We start from the raw sequence: 15,215 nt of genomic DNA on the forward strand, positions 1-15,215 counted from the left end.
GAGTTCTCATACAACAATAGCTATCACTCAAGTATTGATATGGCCCCATTTGAGGCACTGTATTGGAGAAGATGTAGGTCTCCCATTGGGTGGTTTGATGCATTTGAGGTTAGACCTTGGGGTACTGACCTTCTGAGGGAATCGTTAGATAAAGTGAAATGCATTCAAGAAAAGCTTTTAGCGGCTCAAAGTAGGCAGAAACAATATGCAGATTGAAAGGTTAGAGACTTGGAGTTTATGGAGGGTGAACAAGTCTTACTAAATGTTTCACCCATGAAAGGAGTGATGCGGTTTGGTAAGCGAGGTAAGCTTAGTCCGAGGTATATTGGTCCATTTGAAGTCCTGAAGCGCGTAGGGAAGGTAGCGTATGAATTAGCCTTGCCCCCAGGACTGTCAGGAGTACACCCGGTATTTCATGTGTCTATGTTGAAAAGAAACCATGGGGATGGAAACTACATCATTCGTTGGGATTCAGTCCTTCTTGACGAGAATTTTTCTTATGAGGAGGAGCCTGTTGCTATTTTAGATAAAGAAGTCCGCAAGTTGAGGTCAAGGGAGATTGCATCCATCAAGGTTCAATGGAAGAATCGACCAATTGAAGAGTACACTTGGGAGAAGGAGGCTAATATGCGAGAAAAATATCCACACCTGTTTACAGATTCAGGTACTCCTTTTCGCCCTTGTTTTTCTTCTTGTGATCGTTCGAGGATGAACGATGGGTAAATTGGTATCTATTGTAACGACCTGTTAGTCGTTTTGAGCAGTAGAGTTTATTTCTGGTAATAACTATCTGGGTCGACGGATCGCACAATGGACCGTCATGGGCACGACGGACCGTCGAGGGGGTCTCATTCCAAAACACTTAGACTCTGGAAAATTGGGTACTGAGAACAACTCTCTGAACTTCGCGACGGAAGAGCAAGACAGACCGTCGTAGGTACGACGGACCGTCACAGACTCTTTAATGAATTTGAGTCTCTAAACTCTGTGACGACTCAGCAGGACGGACCGTCGCAGGCACGACGGACCGTCACAGGCTGCGTAACCCTGACTGGGTCGAATTTCTGTTAAAAGTTTTTAAGGGGTGTTTTGGACTATTCCTGCTGATGATTATAAAGTTAGTGGTTTAATATTAATAAGTCAATTACTTGGGGGTTAAAGGAGATAACCTTGAAATAAATAGTGGGTTACTTTTACCATCTTTTATACTTAATTATATGGTAATTAGGGTAAAAGAAAAAGAGTTTGAATAAGGAAAAATAGAAAGAACAGAGAGAAGAGGGGAGAACGAACGATAGAGGGAGAAACAAAGAGGAAAGCAAAGCATTGGATAAATAGATTGCTTGATAACGATTCTTCGGTGGAGGTAGGTTATGGTTTATGCTATTTCATAGTAAACTCTTAATAGCGAATGATATGTATTGGGTAGTATTGTAAAGTCTTCTATATGCTTAATTGTATGCTTGCATGATGTGATTATGTAATTGTAATGGGTTGGAAAGATGAGGTTGTGAAGCTTAGACCTAAAACCCTCTCTGTTAATGATGATGTCTTGGTATAAAAGAAGGTTTGATGAACTAAAAGAATGAGGTTAGTGGATCGGGTGTCACGTTCCGACACCAGGATAGTAGTAGTGGATCGGGTGTCACGTTTCGACACAAGGATAGTAGTAGTGGATCGAGTGTCACGTTCCGACACCAGGATAGTAGTAGTGGATCGGGTGTCACGTTCCGACACCAGGATAGTAGTAGTGGATCGGGTATCACGTTCCGACACCAGGATAGTAGTAGAGGATCGGGTGTCACGTTCCGACACCAGTATAGTAGAGGATCGGGTGTCACGTTCCGATACAAGCATAGTAGAGGATCGGAGTGTCACGTTCCGACACCAGGATAGTAAAAAGAATGAATCTTGAATTATGTTAATATACTCAAATTTAAAGAAACTATTTCCCAAACGAGTATGGTGTGGAGGCGTGAGTCCTCACAGATGTGTGGGTTGTGGCCAATGGTTATGGTACTTGTTGTTGTTATCTGTTGAGTATGGTAGTCGATTTTATGTTATTATCTGATATATATTGCTTTCTATTTTGAGTTGGCCGATGATACCTACTTAGTACTTGTGCCTTGTACTGACCCCTACTTGTATGTTTCTTTCTATGTTATTTGTGGAGTGCAACAAGCGTGCCATCGACTTCGACTCGTCCGCAACTCTAGCCAGTCTTCAGCATATCAGATTTCAGGGTGAGCTATTATTCCTAGCTCGGACTGGATTCTTTCCTTCGCGTCTTGATGTCTTGAAGTTTGGACATGGACCATCTCTTTTACTTATTTTAGCTTCTTAGATACTCTTAGATTTAGTAATTTGAGGATAGATGTTCTTGTGATGATGACTTCCAGATTTTGGGAATAGTAATTGATACATTTTAGAAGTTATTATTGGTTATATTAATGAGTTTTAAGTCTTCCGCATTATATTCTGTTTAGATTGGTTGGTTCGCTCACATAGGAGGGTAAGTGTGGGTGCCACTCGCGACTCGTTTTGGGTCGTGACACCAACTCTCATACTCGTCCATTCAATGTACTAATGTCAGTTGACCTGCATCGTTTTATAATGCAGAAGCAGGTAATAAGGATCAGCATGCAGCGCTTTGTTGATCCAGATTGAGTTCCAGAGTTAGTGGTGAGTCTCTTTGCATTCTAGAGGACATCTTTTTCATTGCTTTACTAGTTTAGCTTTAGTTAATTGTGAGGTCTATCCAAACATCCCTCTTCAGTCAGTTTAGAGGCTTCGAAGATTGTGAGTAGTTTAGATTGTATTTTACTTGCTGAGACTTTAGTGCCATTTTGGCCAGATTAATTTATGAAGTATTTGTTTTTGAATATGTTTTATTCTTGTTTAGGTTGACTTTAGTTTTTCACTGAGTTAAGTAAGTCAGGCCAAGGGTTCGGTTGGGGCCAGAAATGGTCTTCGAGTGTCGACCACATCCAGGGTGTAGGCTCCACGCGTGACAAGACGGGCAACAATGTATGAGTAATAGTCACCCATTTACAATGGAAGCTCTTTTATTCTTTAGAAAGATTGATGAGGCTATGATATCATACGAACAAGAGAAAAACCTTAAGTAATGGAACGTAAAAATTGGAGTTGAAGGGTTAAAATGGAACAAGGTTGAGTTGGAATGTCAAAATAAAATTTAATGACAAGTTTAAGGATCTTCATATATGTTTGGCCATTTTTATTCCTTTAGAATGAAGAATATTATCTCCTTAGAAGATTACAAGAAAACTATGCATGCCAAATTATTTAACATGGTAAATAAAATTAAAGAAAATAATATACAAATATAATGTGTAATTAACTGTATATGGTAGGAAGAGATTCTAATCGATGGTAATTAATAATATATATATAAAGAGAGTGAGGAATTCACTTAGATTCAAATGTATTTAGAATAAATTACACCTAATTTTGAATCATCTATATATGAGATACATGTAATTAGACGTGGCAAATACATGTATCGAGAGACCAAAATTAGACACAATTATAATTTCAAAAACTCATGAAAAAGACATTTATTAAGCTCTATACAAATTAAAATTATAATATTAACCTGTTAAATTCAGTAATATTCAAAAGAGAAATTATAGAATAATATAACATTTAATCAATTTGACCAATAAAACAAAGTTAAAAAAATACATTTAACTTTTTATACTTTTTAAAATGGTAAAAATAATAATTATAGAATGAATTTATAACTTACATGTGTCACTCACTATTAAGCGGTTACCTCTTGGGATCAATTTCCAAGGTCCTTCCTAAATCACGTGGTCACATTATTCCAAAAACAACTATGTATCACTTTTCAGCAGCTATTTTGTCATTAAATAATTCAATGGAAATGAAATACCGCTTCCCGCTTTTTGTACCTTCCCACCCATAAATGTTCTCCTTTATAAGCTCCTAAATGGCGCAATATTTTCTCCACCCTGAAGCTTTTATGGAGTTTTTGTTTTCCCATTTTATAATTTTTTTCGTTCAAAATGCAATAGCTTTTACAGTTTTTTAGATTTTTCTAACATGGAGAAAGCTAAAGAAAATATAGTTGTTTTACTCGAAAAAAGAAATATAAAAAAAATGACTAAGTTTTCGACAAAATCGATTAAACTTATGATTTAAGAGAAATCAAATTTCCAAAAGAAACAGAGTCACCCCTTAATTTTTTAGTAAAGATCAAGAAAAAACTCTGCGTTTTTCAAAAAGATTTAAACAGATAAAATAAGTTTTAAAAATACGTTCGATGTTCAATGTAAGGTGTTAGGCCCTCGGAATGCCAGCTTACCTGCGGTTGACCGGCGATTTGAGTAAAATGACTTTTCAAACTACTTTCAAAATTTTAATTAAGTAAAGAAAAATTTATTTTATTATTATTATTATTATGATTATTATTATTATTATTATTATTATTATTATTATTAGGATTATTATTATTATTATTATAATTATCTTAAGTGAAAAGATCTAAGGGGATTTTTCTAAAGGGAAATAACTTAAGTGTCGATAAAGACCAATATCAAATAAAAGATAAGTAATTTTCTATAAAATAAAAATTCTTATTTTTTGAATATATAGAGAAATGACTATCTTGGAAATTTAATTAAATTAAATCATAGGATAAATAAAGTAAGTCAAAACAATACAATATAAGTAAAAAGGAAGAGAGTATCAAATTTGGGCCAAAATTCCAAATCTTTATAACCTGTCTCAAGTCTGAAAATGACCCATAATGGACCTTGTCCATTTTTACACCTTTCGGACCTGCTGCAACTTTTCTTGGACTTTCGCCTATTTTTGTGTCCGAAAATCAGCGTTTTCACTGATCATATACTGCCGTATATGAGCTGTACTTTAGTTCTTTTCCCTGTATATAGGATTGTATACTCAATGTATATATCCTAATTCAGCTCTTCATGCACCTGTATTAATCTTTGGACCTATATTATAGCTTCAAGTTTTCTATTTCAGCTTCTGAAACTCGAATAGTGATGAAGACCAACTCGATAAAGAAGTTTTGGATTTCCACCAACCTGAAGTGCAAAGGAAATGCAAACATATGGAAAAAAAATAAAGAATTAGAATAGGAACACAAATGCTCACAAACATACTGTAAAGTAATTAATTCATAATGAAGATAAACACATAGTTCACTTAAAAAACCAAGAGTATGGTCATAAACTAAGACAAGATAAAGAGAAGGGAACTTTCTTAATTTTGAAAACTCACAACAGCTAAGTGTGAGTAAGGCAAGGCATAGCAAAAGCAACTCACATTATGAACAAATAATTAACAGATAACAAGATCCCAAATATAAACAACGAAAAAAGGCCTAAAATACCCTCAAAATATTGGAAATGGTAATAACAATCCTCTATCCACCTATTGGCTCCAAAATGCCTTTTTCACCTGGCTCCAAAATACCATTGTCATTCATCTTTGGATTCAAATTAACCACTAATTTAACGGTTTTAAATTTAAACTATTCAAATATTTTTGAAAATAATTGGCGCTCAATTATTGGATATAATTTAATTTATTAATATCATTTGTAAATCTACCCCCACCCACCCATTATTAATTAAGCCCCACCCATTTAATAAATCATTTCTAATATCAAAATCTCCCTAAACACTACTAAAGCACGATGAAATCATCGATTCCTGAAAAATGACATTCAAAATTATTTGAGTCCAAATTGGAGCCCAAATTAAAATTAGGTTGAGCCGCTTATTTAGGAAAACACTTTCAATAGGATTTTATTTCAAGCTTTAATTCGAAATTTATGATTAAAGGTAAAGAAGTAGTACCTCTCGAATTAATTCATGCACTATTTTTAATATAAATTTATAAATATTTATTATTTATTTTAAATATTAAAACCTTAATATATTCTTTTTAAAAAAAGATTATCGATTAAGTAACATCACATAATTGAGTCAAATGAATAATTAATATGAACATAATCAGACTTTTAAGTTTATCAGTAATTTTTATTTAGAAACTTGAATTATAATATGTTTTGATTGAGGACTTGAATGTTGATAATGTACTTCTGTTGACATTTTCGCCTCAAATTTTTAGAAACACTCATTGGTAGTAGTTTTCTTGTTTTGTGTTAGTAATGGGGCGGGCTAATTAATTAGGTATGGTTTAATTAGTAATGGACGGGTAGTAGATTTAATTATAAATTATATTAATAAGTTAAATTATAATAAATAGTTGGCCGCCCGTGTATTAAAAAAAATTTAAATAGTTTAAATTTAAAATAAATACTAAAGTGATTAATTTTGGACCCAAAGATGAATAAGAAGGGTATTTTGGCGTCAATAGGTGGATGAGAAAGATATTTTGGAGCTAATAGTTGGATGAAGGGTAATTTTGTACCATTTCTGATACTTTCAGGATATTTTAGGCTCTTTTCCATATAAACAAAATAGAGATATCATAATGCACACTAGACAAACATCACACTTTCTGCGATAAACGATACCCACTCATACATGGAGACCTGGAGCTGCCAACTTATCATACTAAATGGTCAAGCTAGCTTACTTGAAGCAAAAAGAAGAAAATAGCTTTAATCAAAGAACTAAACAAAATGATATCATTATTCAAATCAAACATGTTAAATGATGACATAAACTACATAAATAATGTCCATTGAAAATCGCATGGTGGGGTAGCAATACCAAAACACATAATTAAACCGAAGAAAAGACCATACTAGAGACACTTTCAGATACATACATATATGCCACAATAAAATTTAGGCCTAGTCCATTAGTGGCCTCCTAAACTTGACAGAAATTTTCAGTTAGAAACTTTAATTAAGCTTTTTTCAATTTATATACCTCATATCACGTCTAATTTTTTCTTTAAACACTTTTCGCTGACTAAGCATGGTATGTGTGCTACACGAATTTAAAGCGCGTCAGAGACGTTTATTGTAAATATTTTGACTTTTTTATAAATATTTTGTTCTCCTTTTTCTTCCTTACTTTCTCCCTTCCATCTTCTTCACCTTTTACCATCCTCATCACCACTCAACTTTTTAAAAAAATATTATAATACTTTACTAGGTTACCCTCTTTGATTCTTCCATCTTGTTTAAAACTCTAATTTGAATCTTGATTTATATTTAAAAACAAAATCGATTTCAAGGAAACAAAAAATGAAATCAACTTCTTTCAAATGGACAAACTGATTTACATTCTTACCTTCTCCATTGAAATTACGAAATTAAATTGATTTCAAGAGATAAACAAAATAAAGAACAACCTCCACTGAAAAAAAAGAAATTTATTTTATATATTCTTCATTGTAAGTCTCAATCATAGTAGCACAAGAAATAATTTTCTTTTAAACGTCATACAAAAACTTTTTCATTTGATATGATTTTTCATATTGTCCAACGTATTTTACTTTGTGAACTAATCTATGCTCTTTGTCTTTTTGAAGGAGAAGAACAAATCATAGAGAAAGGAAAGACAAGAAGAAAGAAGAGAAGAGGTGGGGCATGAGGTTTGGGATCTGGAAGAAATAAAAAAGAAAGTAAAACTAATTTATTAAAGAATAAAATAAAATTTCTATGTGTCAGATTTTTTTTATTTTTCACATAAGAGGTGTCTAGATGTACACACTTAAAATGTGGTTTTGAAAACATAAAAAGTGTCAAAATGATACAATGAGGTTTGACATGAGGTGCTAAAAATGAACAAATCTTACTTAAAGTGTCCAAGTGAAAGTTGATGCCAACTTTAAGGGGCCACCGATAAGTTGTCCATAAAATATAAAAGAACATGTGATTCGAAGCAACACGAAAGATAAACTTGCACAATTACAAACTGATTCCAACATCTAATCGATGAATAACACAATGATCAGCCAATAATTCCACCAATAAAGATAATAAACCATGGCCATTTACATTCGAACCGAGTGAGAATGAAGCAAAAAAAAAACCTAACAGAGACAAACTCATCACATAATAAAAATAAACAAAGGAGTAGATATTATCTTTTCCAGTGTAGCGAACGAAACTGGGCGAAGAAACCTCCAGAAATAGAATTGTTGTTACTCTATCATTTTGGAATTTCTTTTGGGGATAAGGAAATGGGTCGGGTATTGAAAACAAAAGAGTGGGCTGCTGGAAAAAATGCTTTTATAAAGGCCCATAATTTGGTCCTTTAATATGGGTTAGCCAAAATTGAAGTTGGAAATAATTTATATTTTGACCTTTAGTTCTCAATGTGAAATCATCTACAATTGAATAGAAATCACTTTCTACACAAAAGGTGAAGGACCAAAAAGAAAGAAAGAAGATTGAACGACTTTTATACTTGTGTAAAAAGATTAATGAAGTAAAGATAGTCTGTCTTTGTCATTGTAATTTTATGACCCCAGCTGAATTTGTCAAACATGTTGGTGGAATTGATAGAAAACCCTTTATTATCTTAAAAAAGGAATAGCTTTTATGTCGTTGTTGTTATTTCATCTTTTCTTCTTGTTGTACAAGACTAAGTTCCTCCTATCTAAGATAATAAAGTTTTTTTAGGCATCCCGCTTGTTTTGTTATGGTATGCATCACCATTTTTCAACATTATCTCCACCAGAATGTTTGACAGATTCAGTGGGGTCAAAAAATTGTCATAGCAAAGACAAACTATCTTCATTTCACCTCCATTGCTCATTAGTAGCTTCGATAATTGCTACTATCAGATGTTGGATTTGCTCCAATGTGCCATTGGCTAGAGGTATCGCAGTAGATATATAATCTTTTTTCTTATTGAATTTATCTAAGAAGTAAAACAAATTGTTTGGTCTAGAGAGAGAACAAATTCGATAATGTTTTGCAGTTATTCAATGGGTAGAAATATGTTGGCTATTTGGGTACGATATTACGGATAGGTATGATGTGTTCTAGTGAGGTATCTAACGGATTTTCACGTTGTGGAAGTAGTAGGGTTATGTGGAAACATGTACGTCGATTGTCAGGTATGAATACTAATTACTAACGGAGTTACCAGTAGTATGACATGGTCAGATAATAAGATTTAGTGTTGCATTCACATTTGAGAAACCAACTAGTTTATTACTACAGGAACATAGATTGAGGATTATTTTAAAGAAAAATTTTAGTGGTGGATCTTTGGGACAATATTAATACACTTAAGTTGTGAAATGTATCTTGAGGGTTCTGAATGAGTACTGTCGATTTTATCTTAAGCTTCAAAAGGTAGATTGATACTAAAATGACAAATTTATAGGGAAATAAAGCCATAGTGGATATAATTGGGTTAAGTAAATTGAAGATTTAGCAAGAAAGTGCATATAAATTGGGTTAGTCTCTTGAATTTGATTGGTATACCTAAGTTTAAGGTGTCAGAACGAGGAAAAAGTTCACTTAATGGTGATAAAAGGGTTAACTGAGCATGATGGAAAAAAAATTGTGAGAAATTGTAATTGGGATGAAATTATATGATTAGGATTTGTTGGTTAAATAAATTTTGTACGTAATAAAGACTTGCGAGTATCTAAGGTTGTGATTTTCTGCTATTAAATGAGTAATGCGGGTGTACAACAAATTTTAAAGAGATGTTGGGTCAACGCTTGAATATAATTTAAAGGAGCTGGAGTCATAACTACAATAAGATAAAACTTGTGGGATGTGTAGCCTTAAGAAAAAAAGTGAGAGCAGGAATATTTTCTCTGATTGTAAGAACTAAAAATGTATCTTCGAAGGGATTGAGAATTGGGTTCAAAATTACGTGATTTTATCTATTTTTTTTTTTGTTAAGGTAATAGCATAAAAAGTTAATCAACTTGGTTAAAATCTATTGATAAGAACTTAAGAGAGGAGTGTACAGACGTTCAGCTTGAGTGAGATGATAAGTTTTGTTGTACTATTGAATTTAGAAATGAGTAGGGTTAGATTTTTAGTGAAGCATATGGTGTGGTTGATGGAGAGGCAATCAATGATAAGCTAAGATAAGGTAATTATAAAAGTCTTCAGAGTATAAGCAAATGTAGATACATAAGGGCATTGGGTTACACAATTGGACTTAAAATTCAAACTTTTCATTATAAGTCTGCTTTCTTTGTGATATGTTTTTTTCAAGGTATGAATTTGTAAGGTAATAAATAATTGATTGCATCGGTATTACGCATGTGAAAGAACTTATGCATGTTTTGTATCATAAAGTTTATTATTTTTTATTGTTAAAGGATCTAAGAAGAGTTTCCTTCTGAGTTTTGATTTAGAATGTGAAGTAAAATGTCATGGGTTGTTGGTAAAAGGGTGAGATCGATGAGTGAGCTAAAGAAACAAGAATATTGACATATTGAAGGGCTGAGATATTTAAAATTATGCACCATGAGAAGATTAGAGAAAAGTAAAAGGAATAAGACCTCTCGTATAAACCCTTGGGGTGAAGTTGAAGGTTGTACTAACTATATTTTTATTTTTATTTTCTAAGAGTTTTGATATGACTGTGAGGTGTGAACTAGTTTAGTAGAGAATTACTAGGAATTTGTCATCGACTTTTATGAAGATTGAATTTTGATTTGGGTGACAAACAGTGAGGTATGAAAAATTTAGAATTTTACGTGGGGTAAGATTGTTTAAATTGAGATAGATGAGTTAAGAATGATGAACGAGGTGAGCTATAATTCTACATAGTTATTAGAAATTTAGAGTTGAATTAATACTCTTCTATTGATGGGACTCATAGAAAGTTATGATATGATACCTAGATATTTGATGGTGAATAGAGGTTATGAGCTTATAGTATACACAATATTTTGAGTGATCAAAAATTTCCCTAAGTGTTGGCATGAGGTATGCGATGACTTAAAATGGTATCTAAAGCATGATATGTGGATGTGGTGTGGAGTTGACTTTGAGTGTGATTTAATAGTTTTATCTCGATGAAAAGGTACATTCAAGTTTGAAATTGGTGCTATTACCTTGTTAAGCCACATATTTTTCATGAAATGCTTAAATAGAAAGAGAGATAGACATAGTTTGAACATGTATTTTATAAGAATACTTTGATACTGATGATGGGTTGGGATGATTGATGTGGTTATGATGTCTTGTGAGTATTAAAGTTTTTATTTTAGTTGATGTGTGGTTCGATAAATCAACTGCGTGCACAATTATAAAAGGGACTAAATTGGTGATTGTGCATATCTAGAAAATCAAAAAAACAGAGTTAGTTGAATGAAAATGTCTGATATGGACACTATGGAAGGAGTATTTAGAGTTATTCCACCTTGGTTATTTTCGATATGACATATTTAGTGTTGACTTGGTGTAATTGAAGTATTTGAGTGGTTCTACATGTACCACTTTACTTATTAGAACTTATAGGGAGCTACCATGAAAATTTATAATTTTTCGATAGACTTAAGATTTATCTCATCATATCGATACTATGTTTTGGTATGTGTGCTGAAATGTGAGGGCCATTGTAATTTTGTCATTCTTAATGTTGTCTATGATAGCTACTGATCTTGCATTTCGATAGTATTGTTAGACGTTCTGTATGCTTAGGTGTATTGCTCGATGGATGGTTACTTGATCATTTTCTTCTTGGGGTTAGATAAGTTTAATTTTTCCTTGATAAGAACCTTATTTCTAAAGGTCGTTTTTTTTATAACATAAGCTCGTGGAAAATTTATGCTGTGAGAATGAAATATTAATATGATCTATGATGATTTGTGCATTATGAGTGTGTGGCGGTTGATTTAGGTTCATTTCTGATTGTAGTCACTGTTGATTCAGGATTTTATCATGGTTATGTTAGATAATATTTGTCTTGATGGTTGTGTCAAGGTTTAGTTGGAGAATTGGTCAGTTGAAGAGTTCATTATTGAAAATAGTTTTATGTTTAGTTGAGTTTACATACAACATCAATTATCACTAGAGTAGTGAGATAGATCCATTTGAAGCATTGTATGGGGTAGGTGTAGATCTCGAATTGGTTGGTTTGATACTTTTGATATGAGACTTTGGGTACTAATATATTGGAGTAATAGAGAGACAACTACCCTTTCTTGCCATTGCCAACTTTGATCGTTCGAGGACAGACGATGGATAAATTGGTATTTAATGTAACGACCCCTTTGGTCATTTTGATTACTAGAGATTTTATTTGATAAAATATTTTTCTATAGATTCTAAATGACTGTTTTGGACTATTAATAACTATAATTAAGAAATTAGTGGGAGTAGTTTTAATAATTAATTTAATTGGTGGTTATAGAAGATAACATTAAAATTAATAGTGGACCACTTTTATCACTTCTTATAAATAGTCATATAATAATTAGAGTAAAAATAATCTGAAGAAAAGAAAATAAATTAGGTCATGATTACAGAAAGACATAAAAGCGGCTTCCCCTCCGATATGATGGAGAACTAGCAGCAACCGGAAGAATGCACGTAGAATTGGGCAACAAAGATTATGTCCTGGTAATTTTATAATGGTCATAATATCATTAATATTATTATTATATTGTAGGGTGAAGTTGAGGGGAAAAAGAAAGGGTAAATTGCCAATTTTAATGTTGTTGGTATGTGCGACTGTGTTGTTGCTGCAATCATTGGTAATGATTACCATAATGATTAAAGCAGCAAATTGTTATTAATGTCGGTATTGGAATATATATATATATATATTCTGTAGGTTGTAGGATCTTAGGTGATGGAAATTTTATTGGAATGTAGTCGTGAGTTCATGTATTATAATTTTGGTATCATAAAACACATCGAGTTTTGATATATTGAGATAGATAATTAATTGTTAGGGGTATTATAATATGAATACCATTAAAGTTAGATTAATTGGAGGAAGTAAGACTTATCTTTAGACTTTAACATTGGCAATTTATTAAAGAATTGGGTGAATTTTCGGGTCTAGGCTAGACGTATAGTAATATAAATGCCTATAGACTCGTTAACTTACAAATTATGCATACTTGATAGATTGTAGAAGTTCGGAGGCGTTGATGAAAGGAAAATTATTGGAGAAGTAGCTTGCTTGACTTCGGTTCTTCGGTGAAGGTAGGTCATGGTTTATGCTATTTGATAATAAACTCTTAATAGTGACTGATGTGCATTGAATGATATTGTGAAGTTTTCTATGTACTTAATTGTGTGATTGTGTGGCTTGGTCGTGTGTTTTGTAATTGGTCTGAATTCCCGAGACTGTGGAATGTATAATCTTAAACCATCTCTATCAAAGAAATGCCTTGAATAAAAAAGGCTCGATATAATATTATTAATGAATGAAAAAGTGGTGACATTAAATGATAAATTAATTGTATTCTTGGATCGGAGTGTCACGTTCCAACACGGTACTTTTGGATCGGAGTGTCACGTTCCGACACGGTATTTTTGGATCAAAGTGTCACGTTCCGACACGATATTCTTGGATCGGAGTGTCACGTTCCGACACGATAATATTAAAGGAAAAGCATGTTGAATTAATGGAAGATACTCAATCTCAAAGTACTCAACTCTTAAAATGATTTGGTTTAGAGGCATGAGTCATCATGTGTGATCTTGATATCATTGACTTATTACGAGCTTACTTTAATGTTGTTGATACTTGTTTATGTTGTTTGTTGTTTATCACCTATTAAGTGCTATAGTTGAGTTCATAATATTATTTATTGTATATTAGTTCCTATTTTGGGTTGGACGATGATATCTACTAAGTACATGTTGCTCCCAAACTGAGTCCTACTTGTGTTTTTCTTTGTTTTCATTTTATGAAATGCAGCGAGTGTACCTATGACTTCAGATTTTCCTTCAGCTCCAGCCATCCTCCCGCATATCAAGTTCCAGGGTGAGCTATTCAATCAAGCTCGCGGTGGATTCTTTCGGTCATGACATGATGTCCTATACTTTCGGACACATACTATTTTATTCATTTATTTTGGTGTCTCTGATACTCTCAGACTGAGTAATTAGAGATTAGATGTCCTTGTTGTGATAACTTTCGGGTTTTGGAAAACGATAGTTTATAAATTTTGAAGCTTCCGCAATATTTTGTTATTCGCAATTGAATTATTGGTACATGTTGGGATTTGAATTTCTTGGTTCGTCCACCTAGGTAGTTAAGTGTGGATGCCACTCACGACTCGTTTTGGGTCGTGACACTTTTGTCTTGATAATTAGCTCTCTCCATGTTAGCAAAAACTAAAAAAATTAGAAAGCTATTGAATTACAAACTAAATAAACTTAATAGGAAAAAAAAACTCTTTGTAAGTATGAAATTCACTTTAGTGATGAATGCTTATAGAAACCTTCAGCCAATTGAGAGATTATAAAGGGAAAAAATTGAGGTATGAAAGTGGAAAAAATGTGAAGCGGTATTTTATTTCCGTGGGTGTAAGTGAAAATGACGAAATAGCTCCTTGTCACGTGGTTTAAGAAGGGACTTGGGAAATTGATCCAAAAATTTTTTTAGCTAGAGTCTAAATAAGAAGTAATCGACTGAAATGACATTTGTCTGTTGTAATTATCTACTGAGAAACAGAATGGAACTTGACATGTGTCAGGAAAATTACTACATGAAAATTTGCAAAAAGTTTTCAGTTTCACACTATGGATGTGAAAATATTATTTATGCATTTTTATTTAGATTCCAAAGTTTTTTTGGGCAAATTTTATTAAACGCCGTATCATCTAATTGTTTTATGGGCAAATTTTATTAAATGTCATATTATCATATTATTTTAACTTCCTATATTAATGAATTTTTAAATTTTTCCATAGTTTATAATAAATGAATTGTTAAAATTTAAGATAATTGTTGATTTTTTTTCTTCAAATAGACTCCAGCAAGTAGTGGCTGACCCAAAACTTTAATAAACAGGTTCAAAATCTGAAGAAAAAGAATATACACATGAACTAATGAAAAGGGGTTCAACATCTAATATATGTACCTAATAATTGATTTTAATCATATATAAATCATATTGCTGGGAGTAATAAATATATAAAAAAAAAAGGCTCAAAAATACCCCTGAACTATTCGAAATAGCTCAAATATACCCGTAAACTATATTTTGGCTCAAAACTACCCTTCCCGTCATACTATTGGGTCAAAAATACCCTTCGTATTAACAGAAGTTGTTAAATG

At 32.6% G+C, this 15,215-nt stretch overlaps 1 protein-coding gene across 1 annotated transcript; it reads left to right on the forward strand.

Annotated features, from left to right (window-relative positions):
* Positions 1 to 285: 285 nt before the first annotated feature.
* LOC138342084 (uncharacterized) lies at positions 286 to 13,960 on the forward strand. The gene is made up of 2 exons (XM_069294268.1): positions 286 to 664; positions 13,851 to 13,960. The coding sequence occupies exons 1-2, from the start codon at positions 286 to 288 to the stop codon at positions 13,958 to 13,960; spliced, it is 489 nt and encodes a 162-aa protein (XP_069150369.1).
* Positions 13,961 to 15,215: the final 1,255 nt, after the last annotated feature.

This window comes from Solanum lycopersicum, chromosome 2 (assembly GCF_036512215.1).
Source record: "Solanum lycopersicum chromosome 2, SLM_r2.1".
NCBI lineage: Eukaryota > Viridiplantae > Streptophyta > Magnoliopsida > Solanales > Solanaceae > Solanum > Solanum lycopersicum.